Source organism: Portunus trituberculatus, chromosome 15 (assembly GCF_017591435.1).
Source record: "Portunus trituberculatus isolate SZX2019 chromosome 15, ASM1759143v1, whole genome shotgun sequence".
Lineage (NCBI taxonomy): Eukaryota > Metazoa > Arthropoda > Malacostraca > Decapoda > Portunidae > Portunus > Portunus trituberculatus.
In genome coordinates this window covers 13,973,047-13,988,628 of record NC_059269.1, presented here as the reverse complement: position 1 = coordinate 13,988,628, position 15,582 = coordinate 13,973,047, and the positions used below count along the sequence as shown (strand labels likewise).

The window sequence follows — 15,582 nt, the reverse complement described above, 5'->3', positions numbered from 1 at the left end:
TTGACATGTACCTCGATATGGACTTCGGCGAAAGTAAGTTTCTCTGAGTCAAGGCCAAGATATGCACACCTTGGTTTTGGATATAGCAGCGTAGAAAGAGACATGCCCAAACTGTATACACTGATATTTGAAATAAGAAACGGCCAACTATGTAGATTTACATTTGTCATAATTATAAAATAAAGCACTGCTTTATGTAGAATAGCTATGATTCACTGACCAAGCTTCCAAGAGCACAGAGATAATCAACAAATATATAACTTTCCAGCTCAGACAATACAATTTATCAAAAAAAAAAAAAAGTAATGGTTGCAAACATACGCACCTCTTCTCGTCAACACCAAGGTAGTGGAGCAAAGTCATTAACGTAATTATCAGCACTGAGGAGTCAGCAAAAGGAGAGGAATGTAGAAGTGACAGTATAGCACGCATTACGTAATTAGGGGCTCCCGTGGACAGTGGAACCATGCGTGCTTTGGGGTCCGAGGGTTCTCCAAGCGCACGGGTTCGAATCCTGTCCACGGTCCGAGTGTGGGTTGGGCTTTCTCTCGGGGCAACGGTTTCCTAGCGGGTGGGCTTTGAGATAGGAGGTACCCCAAAAAGTACCGCATGGTATTAATAAAAAAAATAAAAAAAAACTTAAGCCAAATTACAAACATTGCTTACGCTCTCCTGTATTGCAGAACACCCAGCGGAGAACCGCATCCACCGAGACTGCGGCTATATGGAAAAGGAGGAGACCAAGGACGAGTCAAGCAGCTGTTACTACAAGAGCGGCTACAACACTCGCACGTGGGTCTGCTCCTGCAAAGAAGACGGCTGCAATCCCGCCTCAATGCCCTCCGTCGCCGCCTTCCTCCTGCCCCTCCCTGCCCTTGTCGCCGTCCTGAGGGGGCTATACTAGCCTTCCTGTCCTTATCCCTCCCCTTCCTCCCTCTTTTTACGTTTACTTTCTAAATGACCGGTGCACTTCTGTCTCCCTCACTTCCCACAGGTAATCGTTCTTCCATTTCTCCTCCAAATATGTCTCTTTCTGTCCATGCTATGGTTATTGCTGTGTTGTCTGCTCAGCGTCCCCCCTCCCCTTCTCCGCCACTCCTCCCCTCCCCCCATTCCCGTGGTAGATGGTAGTGGAGGCACATTAGTCCCCTAGAAGATAATGAGGCACAAACGTAGACCTTCCAGGTGTAAAATTAAAAAAAAAACGGTTAAAAAAAATGGTTCCGCTTTTCCACGAATCATTGTTTTGTTTTCAGTAATTAAAGGCAAGAGCCACTGATCGTGCTTCTATCGGTGAAAGATAAACATCCCCTTGCCGAGTGGCATCACGAGCCTGGCCCTCCGTCAGGCAGTCCAGGCCGGCGGCGCCGGGTCTAATACCGTAGTGTCGCCGGCAAGCGACAGCTCAAGGGCACAGTTGTGATCTCATAGTCAGAACCTTCACTGTAGATAAAATTATTACGCAAGAATCAACGCCTTTTCCATATAGTGTAGATTTAATCTAGTAATTGTTAATTGTTGCGACAGATGAATGTAGGGCGTATATATGCGTTGATTTAAGTTTTGTTGATGTTAGCTTTGAGTCAAAATTTTGTAGATTAGATCACCTCACTCCAATGCAATACTGTATATTCAATTGATTTTTTTTTCTGATGACGCAGCTCAAGTGAGAGTCATGTTAGAACGAGCGAAACTTCGAGTCATACTTTTTTTATCTAACGACCGTGCCACCCACTCTCGCCGTGACGCCATGGTCGACACACAGCAATGACAGGGACATCGTGCTTCCCCACCCGGCCTCAGCGGCACCTCGTCGAGGCCAACCGCATTATTGATCGCGTCTTAATCCTGGAGGTTAGAATCAAAATTTTATGGTGGAGAAGAGGAAGCGTGGGATGGTAGACACAAGATTTTTCTCTCTTTATTTTTCTACTGAGTAGAAAACATAACACAGTTCGGGAGGCGAGATGTGCGTTAGCAGGAAGCAATAAGAGTGTGTCGCGGGGCGTCGGGGGGGGGCAGGGTGTGGGCTGGCCCTTCCAAGCTCCACCACTCAAATCGGTCTTGTGATGGGAGAAACATAAAAGAAAATGGGAGGCTTACATTTGACATCGGTCAGGTTTTCCATTGTACTATTCGTAAAAGACAGCAAAATGGCAGGCTTTAGTAAATAGGTATTCAAAAGGACAAGCAAAGCATTACAATACAAGGGAGGCTGCAAGAAGCCACCGGAAATACAAGTGGCAGTCCCAGTATCAAGCATGATTACCTAGTTCCACCTATCATGTCCGTTCACAAATTGTGCAGTTCCCTTTTGATTCAGTACTAACAACCTGATTACTGGGTCAATTCAAATTACTTATAACTCTATTTGGGAATATATTTTTTATTTCTTCTTAAATCAAACTTTGGACTCCCATCTTCCAAGATATGAAATGAAATAGCACGTCGCCCCAAAGCAGTCTTGAACAACTTGTCTCATTGCTATGTGCCTCTTAAAAGTCTCAAAAGAGCAGCCCCATTAATAAAGAAGGATAGCCAACACCTGCCATGTCTTAAGTCACACTGCTGGACAGACTATATAAATCATGATTATGACTAGAAAAACCTTATGTCCTATACATTCCTAACAACCTTTATAAGATGTCAAAAACAAAATCGAGTTACTATTCTTGGCTGGTTATAACCGCCAAATGTATCACACCTAACATGAAACCTTTTATCAATGGATCCTCAGCAGGGATAAGAGCTTTATTTGCTCATAGTAACGAGGTAAGAGTAAATGAAAAGGTGGAACTGTTTTTGCTCATTGTGACGAGGTATGGAGTGAATGAAAAGGTAGCCATGATGAAGTTAGTCACACTATCTTACTAGCCATGAAGATTTTCATAAAAGACAGCCATAATTATTTATTTTTGATGTGTCTAGTATTATTCTTATATCTCATCAAATAAACTCGCAGAGACAATGTACTAAGACAGGGAGAGCAAGTTCGGTCGGCTCTGGGAAGTGTCCGAGCTTAGACAGATTCACACATTAATGGCATCAGCCTAATAAACTGAAGTTGGTGATTAAATGAAGTAAAGCGTTTGTTTTTGACATGTTCAGGGACTGTCCCAGATCACTTGCTTCGTTTTCTCCAGGAGCTCTAAGAGAAAGCACTATGAAAAATTCTCTGGAAATACTGCAAAAATAGCAACGGTATTGACGAATCAGATGACAGCCGACCTTAACTCGTCAGCAAGTAAGGGTTGTGTCCTTATCAGGTGGGCCTCGGCGGGTCGATCGCACCCTGAGGCGACCGAGTTGAGTCTCTTGACCTGTGACCTCCAACACAGCGTCACCATTGTGACTGTTCACACGTAAGATATTGCTAAATTAAGTTTATGAAATGTACATATATATTTTCACAAATTTACAGAAAATCTACACTCTGATCACTTTTAGAGTTTTCAACTTGATGAAAACGACGATCTTCAATTTTCAATCTCGAGCGCCTCATAGGCGTGTCCCTCAACACACTAACTCAAGATGACCAACTTTAGTTTCTTTAAAAGCTCGCAACATGACCCAAACTTGGACGCTATGTCGAGAGTATTTGGTGTCAAGTAAATAATTGTCACTGATATGAAAGACATTGTATGCAACGAATAATAGGTACTGAAAGTGATAGGTATGCAAAGGTACGTTTCCATGGGAGTGTGTGGTAGGATGTAGGACAAACCCTTGCGTGCGTGGGCTCTCTGCCACACTTAGGAGGCACTTTGTACACTAGACTGAGATACCTCAACATGTACACGAACCACAACACCAACGGAGTCCAGCCAAGGATCCAGCGACGGGCGAGAATATTAGTTTTATTCCGTCTCAGATTTGCGTCCGTAACCGAGAGAAGGCTGTGCCGGCGGTTGGTCGTCGGCACGACGCGCTGAAAACGTGACGTCGGTGCCAATTTGTGCCATTGCTGTTCTGATTGTTCATTGTAATGTTGGACTCTATCTTGTGAAATACTATTTTGTATTGGAAGATATTTTCGTAACAGAGAAGTATCAATTGAGAAAGACCATCCCCTGTAAAAGTGTAACATATTGCCGTTGAAGTTTCAGATATTAATACTGTTTTCTTTATAACACTATTCTTTTCTTGCATGTAAATAAAAGCTAAATAGGTAACTAGACTAGTATGGATCATCCTGGCATGCATTTTTTGATCGGTTGGGGGTCTTTAGATGGACGTAGAGGGATGGTCCTTTACACCCACCCCGAGATGAAGCCACTACCTGCCCGCCCTCAGCCTGCCCGCCACGCTGCGCCAGGCAGTGAGTTAGTGAGACCACACCAGCGAGGATCACCAGGTAACTAGTAAGCTGAACAGCAAAAACAAGACGTGCACCTGAAAGACGTAACGCACATGCTCACGCACACACACACACACACACACACACACACACACACACACACACACACACACACACACACACACACAGCATAGATTAACAAAAAGTGTTGTAGGGTATTGTAAATAACAAAGTAGAAAGATAATAACAGTTTTGGTGAAAATCACGATAGAAGCATGGGTTGACCTTATGAATGTTAATACTTCATCTCCTTCTTGAGCATGTTGGATGCATCATGAGAATAGCATTGGTAACGTCCACCTCCTCCCCGTCCAACAGGTAGGTACAGTAGGAGGAGGAATTTTTCTATGTGTCAGTTGGCGAGTGGGAACGAAAATTGTATTAAATGCAGATGGCTTTCAAAGCATTTCATGTGTTATGTCTCCGTGCACACAAACAAAATTTTCAGATGTCAAGAACGAAATGTATCTGCAAGTATAACAGGCATTGCGGCTTTCTTCAGGGATCTGCAACCTGACGCAGTTAAGTAAAACGATAAATGTTGATAATAAGAGACAATTAGAAGAAAAGGTTTTCAAAGGAAGCTGTTGAACATATAAAAACACGAAACGCAGTAAGTTAATAAACAATAATCCAGTGTTATTACCAGTTATTATTAAAACTCATTGTTAAGTGGATCTTTGTGGTTTTACTGTTGTGAATAGTCAAACTCTTCTTCCTTTCTAACAAGAGCGAGAGGAAAGTGAAACATCCAGTCTAACAAAGCGCCCCATTATTATCATTTTTTATTCATTCAATACTACTATTCTTTTACTCCAGCGGTGTCTTTCTTTCTGTCCTGTCACACTTCCCTGCCTACTTTACGGTGATAATGAAGTTTTGAAAAATAGACCATGAATATCATTGTCACTTAACGAAGAGAATTTGTCGTTTTATGTTGTCAGGATCACCAGGACGTTACAGAGTTACAAAGTTACAAAGTTTGAAGCTGCTGAGTAAAACGATTGAGTGTTGAAATGTTCACGTTTTGAAGTTCCGCTGGAGCTTCCGAATGAAGAGAGAAGTGTTGTCCACGAGTGTTATCCATGGACTATTTTCATCTACGAGGCTTCTGACAGACGCCGTCACGTGGCCAGCCATCCTGTCTCCACATGCACCACACACCACTCAACTTTAATATTCGTATAATAACAGATGCAATTCAACATATGACCGACATCCACGTAATTATCTTGTGAATAGTTCAGAGATATCTGGCATGCACTCAAGAGGGATTGATTTACTTACGCTAAACCAACGGAGGCGATGAGGGACAGTATCCAGTCGTAGACTCCAGGTAAGAGCATCAGCACCGACATGCCCGCCACCACCACCACCGACAACGCATGAGGCAAGGTCAGCGAGACTGACTGTCTCGCCGCAGTGAATCAGGGGGAGGAAGAGAGGTGAATGATGATTAATGTAATTGAACAAAGGTTAAATAAAACGATTGCAAAAGGATATATGCTATTATGACAAGGGTTTTTTTTAAAGTTCTGTATGAAAAGAGTTGCATTAGGTTTCCTCATGAACAAATCATTAATCTTATCCTTCACAAAGCTTACTTAACACAGCAGTCACTGGGATCTCGTCTTACCTGAAGGCTTCCCCCGACACCCTCTACGGCCCTGGTGCCCATACTCAAGGTCCCCGCCGCCCCCAGGCCTGTCCCCACCAAATATCCGACGAAGCTCAGGACTTGCACCGCGACACTGGCGAGGTCCGGGAGAAGGGACAGTACCTGATGGACGAATACAATATTGCGTAACACAAACTGTACAAATGAATGGTAAAGCCAAGTATATGATGTTACTGCCAATGCTATGCAATCTATTACTGTATGCAAGCGCTGATTATACAACACTAGAGCCGTTACGTATCTAAAAATACATGATGTGTGTCAGTTCATTAGGCTGTCTCTCCTACCTGGGTGATGGCGGAAGTCCATGGCTCGAGGAAAGATAGGATAGGTAAGGAGCTGGCCGCGCCTTGAGTCTCCTCCCGATTCTCAGGCCTTGACTTGCCGTTCTCTGGGTTCCACACTGTAAACAAAATGAACGTGCTATATACCACAATAAAGTTATACCTTATAAGCAACATATGAAACACGTGCAGTAATTACCTAACAAACTAAGATATTCCATCCCTCCAATTCACGTATCTAGATTTTACAGCTTGATTATATATAATTTTGGGCAGGATATTGAGAACTTAATACTCGTATATCGATGAGAAATTAGTAAAAACAACCAATATCCACTCGGCTCATCGCAATATGGGTGTTATCGAGTTCGACTAAGTGTCGGATTCAAATCCAAGAATTGAGGGATTCAATTTTGATGTGCGTCGCTTTACGGTAGTGACGCCCCATTAAAAAAGGAGTCACATGCAGACCAAGAATATAGATATGATGATGATGATGATGATGATGATGATGATGATGATGACAAATACAACCTCAAAAATTAACGTCAACAAATAAAATACATCATACCATCAAGTGATTCAGAGACGATTTCCCTCTCCGAGACCTCAGAGACAATGAGCTGCCGTGGCCTGGCTCCCGCCGCCATCCCCACCACCGCCATCACCACCAGCACAGCACAGTACCGCTTGATGGTCATTCAGGAACGTCTTAGTCATGTGTATGTCGTATGTACAGAAAAGGAACATCGGGTTAAAAGTATGACCTTGCCTGAAAATATGTAGCAATTTCAAAGGAAAGCTATAACACAAGAGTCTTTTCTGACTACCCCAGTACCTTACATGGGTGAAATGTGAACATGTCAATAGCAATAAAGATGTTCTGCTATCAAAAAATATTATTCATGTATTATATTTATTTTTTTTCTTTTACATCTAAGCTCCTTTAAACACACACACACACACACACACACACACACACACACACACACACACACACACACACACACACAATTAATTGTTATAATAAAGACCTCACTATGATATAAGAGAACAACATACATTCACTGCTGCAGACTAATCTAGCAAATCCGTGAAAGAACTGCGTAACATTGAGGGATACATCATCATGGTCCGAGATAAGATGAAGACTTACATCGCCACGTCTGCCCGGAAACACGTCTCTATAACTCACGACTCCACTGACACTCACATTAAAAAAGGAAAGGTTTGGAACTAATGCCTATGGACTGCACAAGGTCATTAAGGCAGACATATCAACTTAAAGCCAATCTTTATAGCTGGAGTTGAAGAGAAAGCACCACCAATCTCACACTCACATTCCCTTACCTGCACCTCCTCATTCTTGACGAAGCACAGAGTGAGCACGCACTACCTGTCTCCGCAGTGTTCACCCCTTGACACACACACATTGGAGCAGAGATCGTTGGGATGCTTCAGAAGCACTTGAAACGCATTGAATCCTCATGACTTGAAACACAGAACACGTTGATATGAATAGATAAATAAATAGATAAAGGAATAGATAGATAAATAAAAAAATTTAACATATGAAATAAAGTTAGACAGTTGAATTTAATAACTTCCATTATACTACTTAAATAATGGATGCTTTTATATAATGTAATGTAATAGATTTCACTGGCGTTCATTGAGAGAGAGAGAGAGAGAGAGAGAGAGAGAGAGAGAGAGAGAGAGAGAGAGAGAGAGAGAGAGAGAGAGAGAGAACTACAACTGATTACTATATACTACAAGCGCACCAGTAAATTCATTTCTACACTAGTCCACCATTCAAAGGAGTAATATCCATTTTCTCTGGTATTCTTCTTGGATAACTGTCGTGCTCCGAGCTGTTGCACGACGTTGCACAAATTGTCTAGCTACTGGCTATAAATAGTCAAAGGTTTTTCTATCTTTAATTAACAAAACTAATATCTATACATAAGGTGTTCGATACGGCGCCGACAAGTAACAATCACAACTCTTTCTGTTGCCTTCTCCACTGCAATTATTACAATTTCTCTTACAAACATCCTTAAGAACTGCATTAATCTCGTAGATATTCTCGCATCAAAACGGATTTCACTTCAAACATCATCCACAATATCTTCATAACGTATTACAACATCTGAACCCGGTGCTTTATTTCTCCGTAAATCTCATACGTAGTACGTACAATATTACCCCTTTTTCCCAGCTACCCGTATATAAGGATGACCTTTACTTGGTACATGAATGCAAGCAACCACATGACGTACCACCAAATATATTACCATACACATATAATTACCAGACTCCGTTCAACAAAATGACAACGTAACACCACCGAAATATAATGACAAATATTGATATCTCCACACAAGTGACTTCCCTCAAATAATCTCTTTCTCTTGGTACCCATACATGGAACCACGTTAACTTCGTACACAATTACACACTAGTAAATATGTTATGTAACTTATTCGTCAGAGCAACACACATGCACATACGTAGGTAGCCGTATACAAATTCCCTTACTCATAGATGAAAACGCAAGTATATAACGACGTCATTATGAACCAAAGTACAACCACATAAACCATAATAAACTAATACCACATAATACCTAAACCTCCTATCATGCTTCTTCCTCCATTCTAATTTACCTCAAAGACTGCATTGCAACTTATAAGCTCCACTTACTGGTTATATATGAAGTACAAAACGCCGCCCTCAGCTATGCAGCCGAGGGTGGCCCGCTTAGAGCCGCGGTTGTCCTCTCTGCTTCCTCTCTCTCTCTCTCTCTGCCTCCAAACCTCTACAATTTCCTTCAGGAACTTATGGGGCGTGTCTTGACCCACACAACACGCCCCTCAGAATGTACCATTCACCAATCAAGTACAAGCTCAAATGAACTCCACGTGTGGTACGAACAACATCCAAGACGACAACACTACCACCGGATGTTTACATGACCTTTTGACCCTCCTGCCCTTCCTAATCTCTTTTATGGCTGGATACGGTTACACACCGCATACTGGCGAACTAGCATACTTCCATATATCTTTATTTCTTGTTTCTTATATTTTCATATTTCACTTATGATGTGCGCATCTGACAAACATCCCCTCAGAATGCGCGTCCCGCGCATTCAATGTAGGAAGGGTGGGTGGGTGGGCAGGGTGTGCATGCCTCCCGTAGGAAGGATGAGGGCTTGGGCGACCGCGCACCTGATAGCGGTACTTTCCCCACCCATGAAGCATGTTAGCACCCGCCAGACCCCTGTCCTCTAGCCAGCATCCAAGTCTCCAGCCAGCTATGTTATATACGTAGGAATGTAGGGCAATGGGTCCAATACTTTCTGCTAAGAAGGCATATATTAGAAAAATGCGTCTGCACCTCAATATTCACAAAAGGGCTTTGCAGAGAGAATAATTAACTATATATATATATGGTCAGGAGAGATCATGATATTGACCAGTAGTGGAAAAGATATGTCAACACACAAAGCAAGGTAATGGAAAAGATATGGCAATGCAGTCGATACTCGTTACTTTGATATGAATATATGTCTATAACTAGGAGGAAAATATATCATTAGGTAGTATAAATACAGCATTAATCATATAAAATCAACTCACAATCTCAAATCATACCTATGTTATTCAGAGGAATTATGACAACATTTATCATAGTATTATGCATATATATGTCCATAACTAGGAGGAGTGTATATCATATCATAGATTGTAAAAGAAATCAGCTCATTATCCCAAATTATATCAATATTATTCAGAGGATATATATCAACATCTTACAAGATACAGAAACAATCAAGGAGAGCATCTGTAGACATCGTTCAGGTGTCGTCAGAATTTCTCAATAGAAGTAAGTTGGAACTCAAGTATGCAATGCAGTCATAATACATCACTATTAAAAGCATATTACATGGTGAAACTTCTAAGTGTATACATAAATATGGAGGAATTACTATCTCATTATCTCAGATAAGGGTGACGTCTCATACAAAATAACAGAAAACACAAGAAAAATTATTACATCCCGTAAGCATGCACAATATCACGATGTCGAAAATGAACTGACGCAATGGATTCAGAAGTACTGATATATAGATTGCATTAATCTTGCAATAAGAAATAGCTGCTCTCAGATCCACGTAATATGTTGATATAAGCACTTGAAACACTGGAAAATCCATCACTTGTGAAAATGTTACCACACCAAGAAATAAATCTGATTCTGAGTTGCCGTGTAAGGAATACGCTGTTATTTCTCACCTTAAGTCACGATATCTATCTTTATATGTAATATACGCACTATACTCGAAAATCAAAATACAAAAAATATATTAGCTTGCTGTTAAAACACTCAACCATTACCGTTCTGTATCATCACCAGCACACAGACAAGAAACACACCATGTATTCCACAGGTTAAACATTAATATTTACTTCATTATTTAGTTTCAACTTGTACTCCTTTCATATCAGTGTTTTCCTAACTACATCATATTATATAATGTCCATCTTAATCTCTTGATAGTCAACATCCATATCGTATTTCTTTAATATATTTTCGTCTTGTTTCACCTTCAAGCCTTACCATATAGCTAACGATAAGATGGGGAGTAATGTCCTTCTATATATTTTTCGCTTGATACCTCATCAATAGCTCTTCTTTCCTCATTATCGTCGTTAACTGATTACCTTTACAATCCTTGCATTAACTTTAAATCTTCCTTTAAAATGTTATATAATCAAGTGAAAGCTACTGAAACCACTGATGATTTCCTACGATATCACGATAGCTCAACTCAGACTTGTAACCAAATGTCCTGTGTTGTGTTAAGTACGACATCTCACATTGTATCTATTTTCAATCCCATAGATATACCCCTTATTTCACATATATCGTCAAAATCACAGATAAAGGCATTCATTAACACTCATTACTATACATTTATCCTAATCTCTATAAAATCTTCCAGATCGCCATATATCCCTCCAAATTATATAGAGACACCTTAACTTCCATGTTAGTCATATATCTTCGTCCTCATCAACAAGAAACCTTCAAATGCCTGCATATTAATCTAATATCAATATCACTGTCGCCAGTTTTCTGCCTTCGGAACATGTATAACCACTTTACCTTTGCATATGTTCACTATATCTTCATCTTATTTTATCAAGTTGCTATCTCAATAATAATATTTGCCCAATACAGTCATGACCTACACAGACGTATATATGCATATGCACCTTTTCCTATATCCTCACCGCAACCTTTTCTAATATACTCAATATCTTCACCGCAAACTTTTCTAATATACTCAATATCTTCACCGCAAACTTTTCTAATATACTCAATATCTTCACCGCAAACTTTTCTAATATACTCAATATCTTCACCGCAAACTTTTCTAATATACTCAATATCTCAATCACCGCAAACTTTTCTAATATACTCAATATCAATATCACCGCAAACTTTTCTAATATACTCAATATCCTCACCGCAAACTTTTCTAATATACTCAATATCCTCACCGCAAACTTTTCTAATATACTCAATATCCTCACCGCAAACTTTTCTAATATACTCAATATCCTCACAAACTTTTCTAATATACTCAATATCCTCACAGCAAACTTTTCTAATATACTCAATATCCTCACAGCAAACTTTTCTAATATACTCAATATCCTCACAGCAAACTTTTCTAATATACTCAATATCCTCACAGCAAACTTTTCTAATATACTCAATATCCTCACAGCAACTTTTCTAATATAATGAATATCCTCGTCTCACTATCTCATATTTACCTCATCGTAACCTTTCCAGAATCCACATCCCATGACCATATATTCATATATTTACTTTGGTATTTACTATTTGCCTTCATATCTCATATTTACCTCACATCCTCTCATCTATATTCATAAGTCAGACTACTCTTGATGTATTAATTTTGACTCGAGTATGCACATGTTAAAATCAATCCATGGATAGATATCTTTACTCAACATATTCACTAGTGGGCCCACTAATATCCTTGTGTATCACTCAACACTACCATGCCGGGTACTGTCGAAACGAAGCTTTCAGGGCGTCCCCCACTCTTCTGAATCGGCAATCCCCAGACCGGCATTCACATAATGTATATTAATATTTACTTCTGGCCAGAGAGAAACAACTTGTCACCTAGTTGATCACAACCACTTGTACACGCCTTATGCCCCTAGGTTGGCACGAAGTGTTCAAGTGTTGCTAGGCACAAGAGTCAATGTACACACAAGGAATGATATGTTTGACGCGTCTTTCTTCACATTATAATTCGCAACTTTAATGTCTTAATATCATGTGCTTACTCCGTTTTACCTCACTCTATATCAACCTTCATACTTACACTTGTTTCCTTACTACACATATATATCATATTTACTATCATATTTACTCTGATGTTAACATTATTAGTGTAGTTCCGGGAATGACATCCTTATGGCTCTGCAATATCGATTTTTACGTCTATCTATATAAGATCTTAACCTCATGAATTTTAATTCCTTTTCATATGTCAAGCTGATCTATGATGGTCTTGTTAACAATTATCAATGCAATATTATATGTTTTCCTTCCTGACATATGAATTCTGACTCAGTCCTCATATTATTTACCTTGATATATATTTTCCTCACTCAATATGAATTACCTTATAACAAATATTAAGTTTTTTTTTTTCTAACCTATATATCTATCCCCACTTCGTTTTCTTCCTAGATATATATTTTCCTTGACTCAATCCTCACATTGTTTTCCTGATATGTATGTTCCTCAACTCATTATTAATTACCTCTTAACAAATATCAATATATATTTTCTAATCCAAATATCCATCTTCATCCCTTTCTTCCTAGATATATATTCTCCTCACACCTATTCCCTCACGCAGTATAGATATGTATCTAAGTCCTCCCAATATTTTCCTTCCTAAACATTCCTCTCACACAATATTGCAACCCACATATTATATTCTTCATGACATAAATATACCTCATGTTGCCGAATATCAAACCTCACATTCAACGATATTACTGACTCAATGATATTATCATATCAATGTCAATAACATTCGCCCAACTTACTGCCCTTCCGTAGCTACTTATATTTGCATATTGGCTAATGTGTATAACATCTCGAAAGTACTCTTTTATATTTCAACCTAGTTGTTCTCAATACTTATAACCACATTAGAACACTGTAAATTACTTCTTATACTTGCATTTACTGATGTTATTCATATTGTTTCTATAACAGCCACAATAGTATCATAATGACATTAATTTACTTCTTATTCTTGCTTTTACTGATGTTATTCATATCGGCTTTATGAACTGACTAACGCCTTAAGCAAGTAGCTACATATACTACAATTCACATATAAATTCTTGTACTTATAACTTCGGGCACTAATATGATGTTATCCAACATGACTTTACAACAACAATCGTCTTCTGAAGTGAACAATTGAAGGTTGGCCTTGCCTTACACATGTACTTGAACATTTAACATATATTTTGCTTCTTTTCTCACCTTATCGCTTAAAAACTCCACTACTTTATATTCAATTAACCCACTGAGAGAGAAAAGACATGAGGGAGGCAAGTAACCTTAAGGTGGTGAGAAAAGAAACTGTAAGGTGAACTAGGATCTAGCCAGCAACCTTCAATTGCATGAACTAGCACTGTTACAACAGTGTTACCTACTCAACTCAACTACTACCCAGCACGTGGTAGCATCCTCAACTCGACATAATATATGTATATATTAATTCATCTTTATATCCTGCCATCATTTCATAAAATTGACCCGCAACTCACCGTTTCCTTTTCTCCTTAAATATTTTCATCTACCTTTCATTAACCCAAGAGACTCACAATACACGTATGATCAATATGTAACAACAAAATGTCTTTCTCTGCTCTTGATTCTCTTCAATATTAACACTCTCCAGTTATTTCCTCTATTAACTTTTTACATAGATATCCCATTTTAATACTTACCTCATATATCAGTCATATTTCTTCTTTATTTTCTATACTTCTGATATTGATATTTGCCTCAAACCTTAACCGCAGTGATGTATATCTCAATCATATTTCTACTATGTTTCTATTATTCCCTCATACTATATCTTCTTCCTCATATACTATTCTCACGGAAAAATTCCTTGCATCAACTACACACAATATCCCTCTTTTACTTGACACTCACTTTTTGTTCCATATCCTTCATCAGAACCTTCAATATTCTTTCATCTATAATCCGACGAACTCCCAAACATGATACAATTTACACATTTTTTATTCGTCTCTATCGCTATGGGGCAATTAAAATCGTCTTACACAGTACTTCATATTTTCCTGCTATAAACCACAATATATGCTTACACCCCTTGCTATTGTCCTCTGACAGTCGACACTCGTGTGAAAAAAATTACCCTTATATGTCACGTCTCTTATATATGATAAGTTTCCTTCACATAACGACAACAAATTCGTCTACCTTTGTGAATTTTGCCGCATATCCGTAATATTTATGCCCTTGACACTCAGTTATCGTTACTCCATTGACTACTTTATGATACACATATTATAATGTAGACGAACCTTAAATAATTTATTAAAACTCTTTATATCTCATATTTTGTCGCATTTCTCTCCCGCTAATAAGACTCCTCGTTTACCCCTTGATTTGTAAAGGCTTAGGTGAAACAAGCGACAGGTAACCGTACAACATATTACTCAGATATCGTCCAATCAAAATATAACCTTAAAGCATCCACTTGAAAGAATAACCTCTTACACGCAACATGATCTTTAATGAATATCGAAATTAATTACTAAATAAAATCTACGGATTTTACACAAACCTTATGATCGTCACGGGCGACTCAGCTTCAGACAAAATAGTGATAATGATATGCATTCATATTATAATAACCATGCCACTTCTGATGTTGACAACAGCTACTTCGTGCACTTTCAACCAATTTACTTTAATCTTCCATCAATATGACTGTCCCTTGCGCCAATTCCAAGATTACACTTTGCAACATTTGGCAATATATTTTTTTTTTTTTTTGCAATGCAACAATTTGTGCAACATTTAGATCCCACCGCTGCCACCATGTCGTGCTCCGAGCTGTTGCACGACGTTGCACAAATTGTCTAGCTACT

General features: G+C 39.1%; 2 protein-coding genes across 3 annotated transcripts in view; one reads left to right on the top strand and one right to left on the bottom strand.

Annotated features, from left to right (window-relative positions):
- LOC123504015 overlaps positions 1–4,172 on the top strand; it is a 58,456-nt gene extending 54,284 nt beyond the window's left edge. The window contains exons 2-3 of the mRNA XM_045254223.1: positions 1–33; positions 684–4,172. The exon at positions 1–33 is cut by the window's left edge and continues 138 nt beyond it. Of these exons, the coding sequence (XP_045110158.1) occupies positions 1–33; positions 684–904 (254 nt within the window). The 3' untranslated portion in view covers positions 905–4,172. The remainder of the gene's footprint in view (positions 34–683) is intronic.
- A 940-nt stretch (positions 4,173–5,112) lies between these two features.
- LOC123504014 lies at positions 5,113–7,807 on the bottom strand. 2 transcript variants are annotated; one of them, XM_045254221.1, is made up of 6 exons: positions 7,670–7,807; positions 6,891–7,030; positions 6,323–6,438; positions 5,994–6,137; positions 5,645–5,766; positions 5,113–5,498 (listed from the first exon to the last, which is right to left on the bottom strand). In XM_045254221.1, exons 2-6 carry the CDS (start codon positions 7,018–7,020, stop codon positions 5,378–5,380), a joined length of 633 nt encoding a protein of 210 aa, XP_045110156.1. In that variant the 5' UTR covers positions 7,021–7,030; positions 7,670–7,807; the 3' UTR covers positions 5,113–5,377. The 2 variants fall into 2 exon arrangements, with proteins under 2 accessions (XP_045110156.1, XP_045110157.1); XM_045254222.1 differs by having other exon boundaries at positions 6,891–7,008; positions 7,670–7,734.
- Between the last annotated feature and the right edge of the window lie 7,775 nt (positions 7,808–15,582).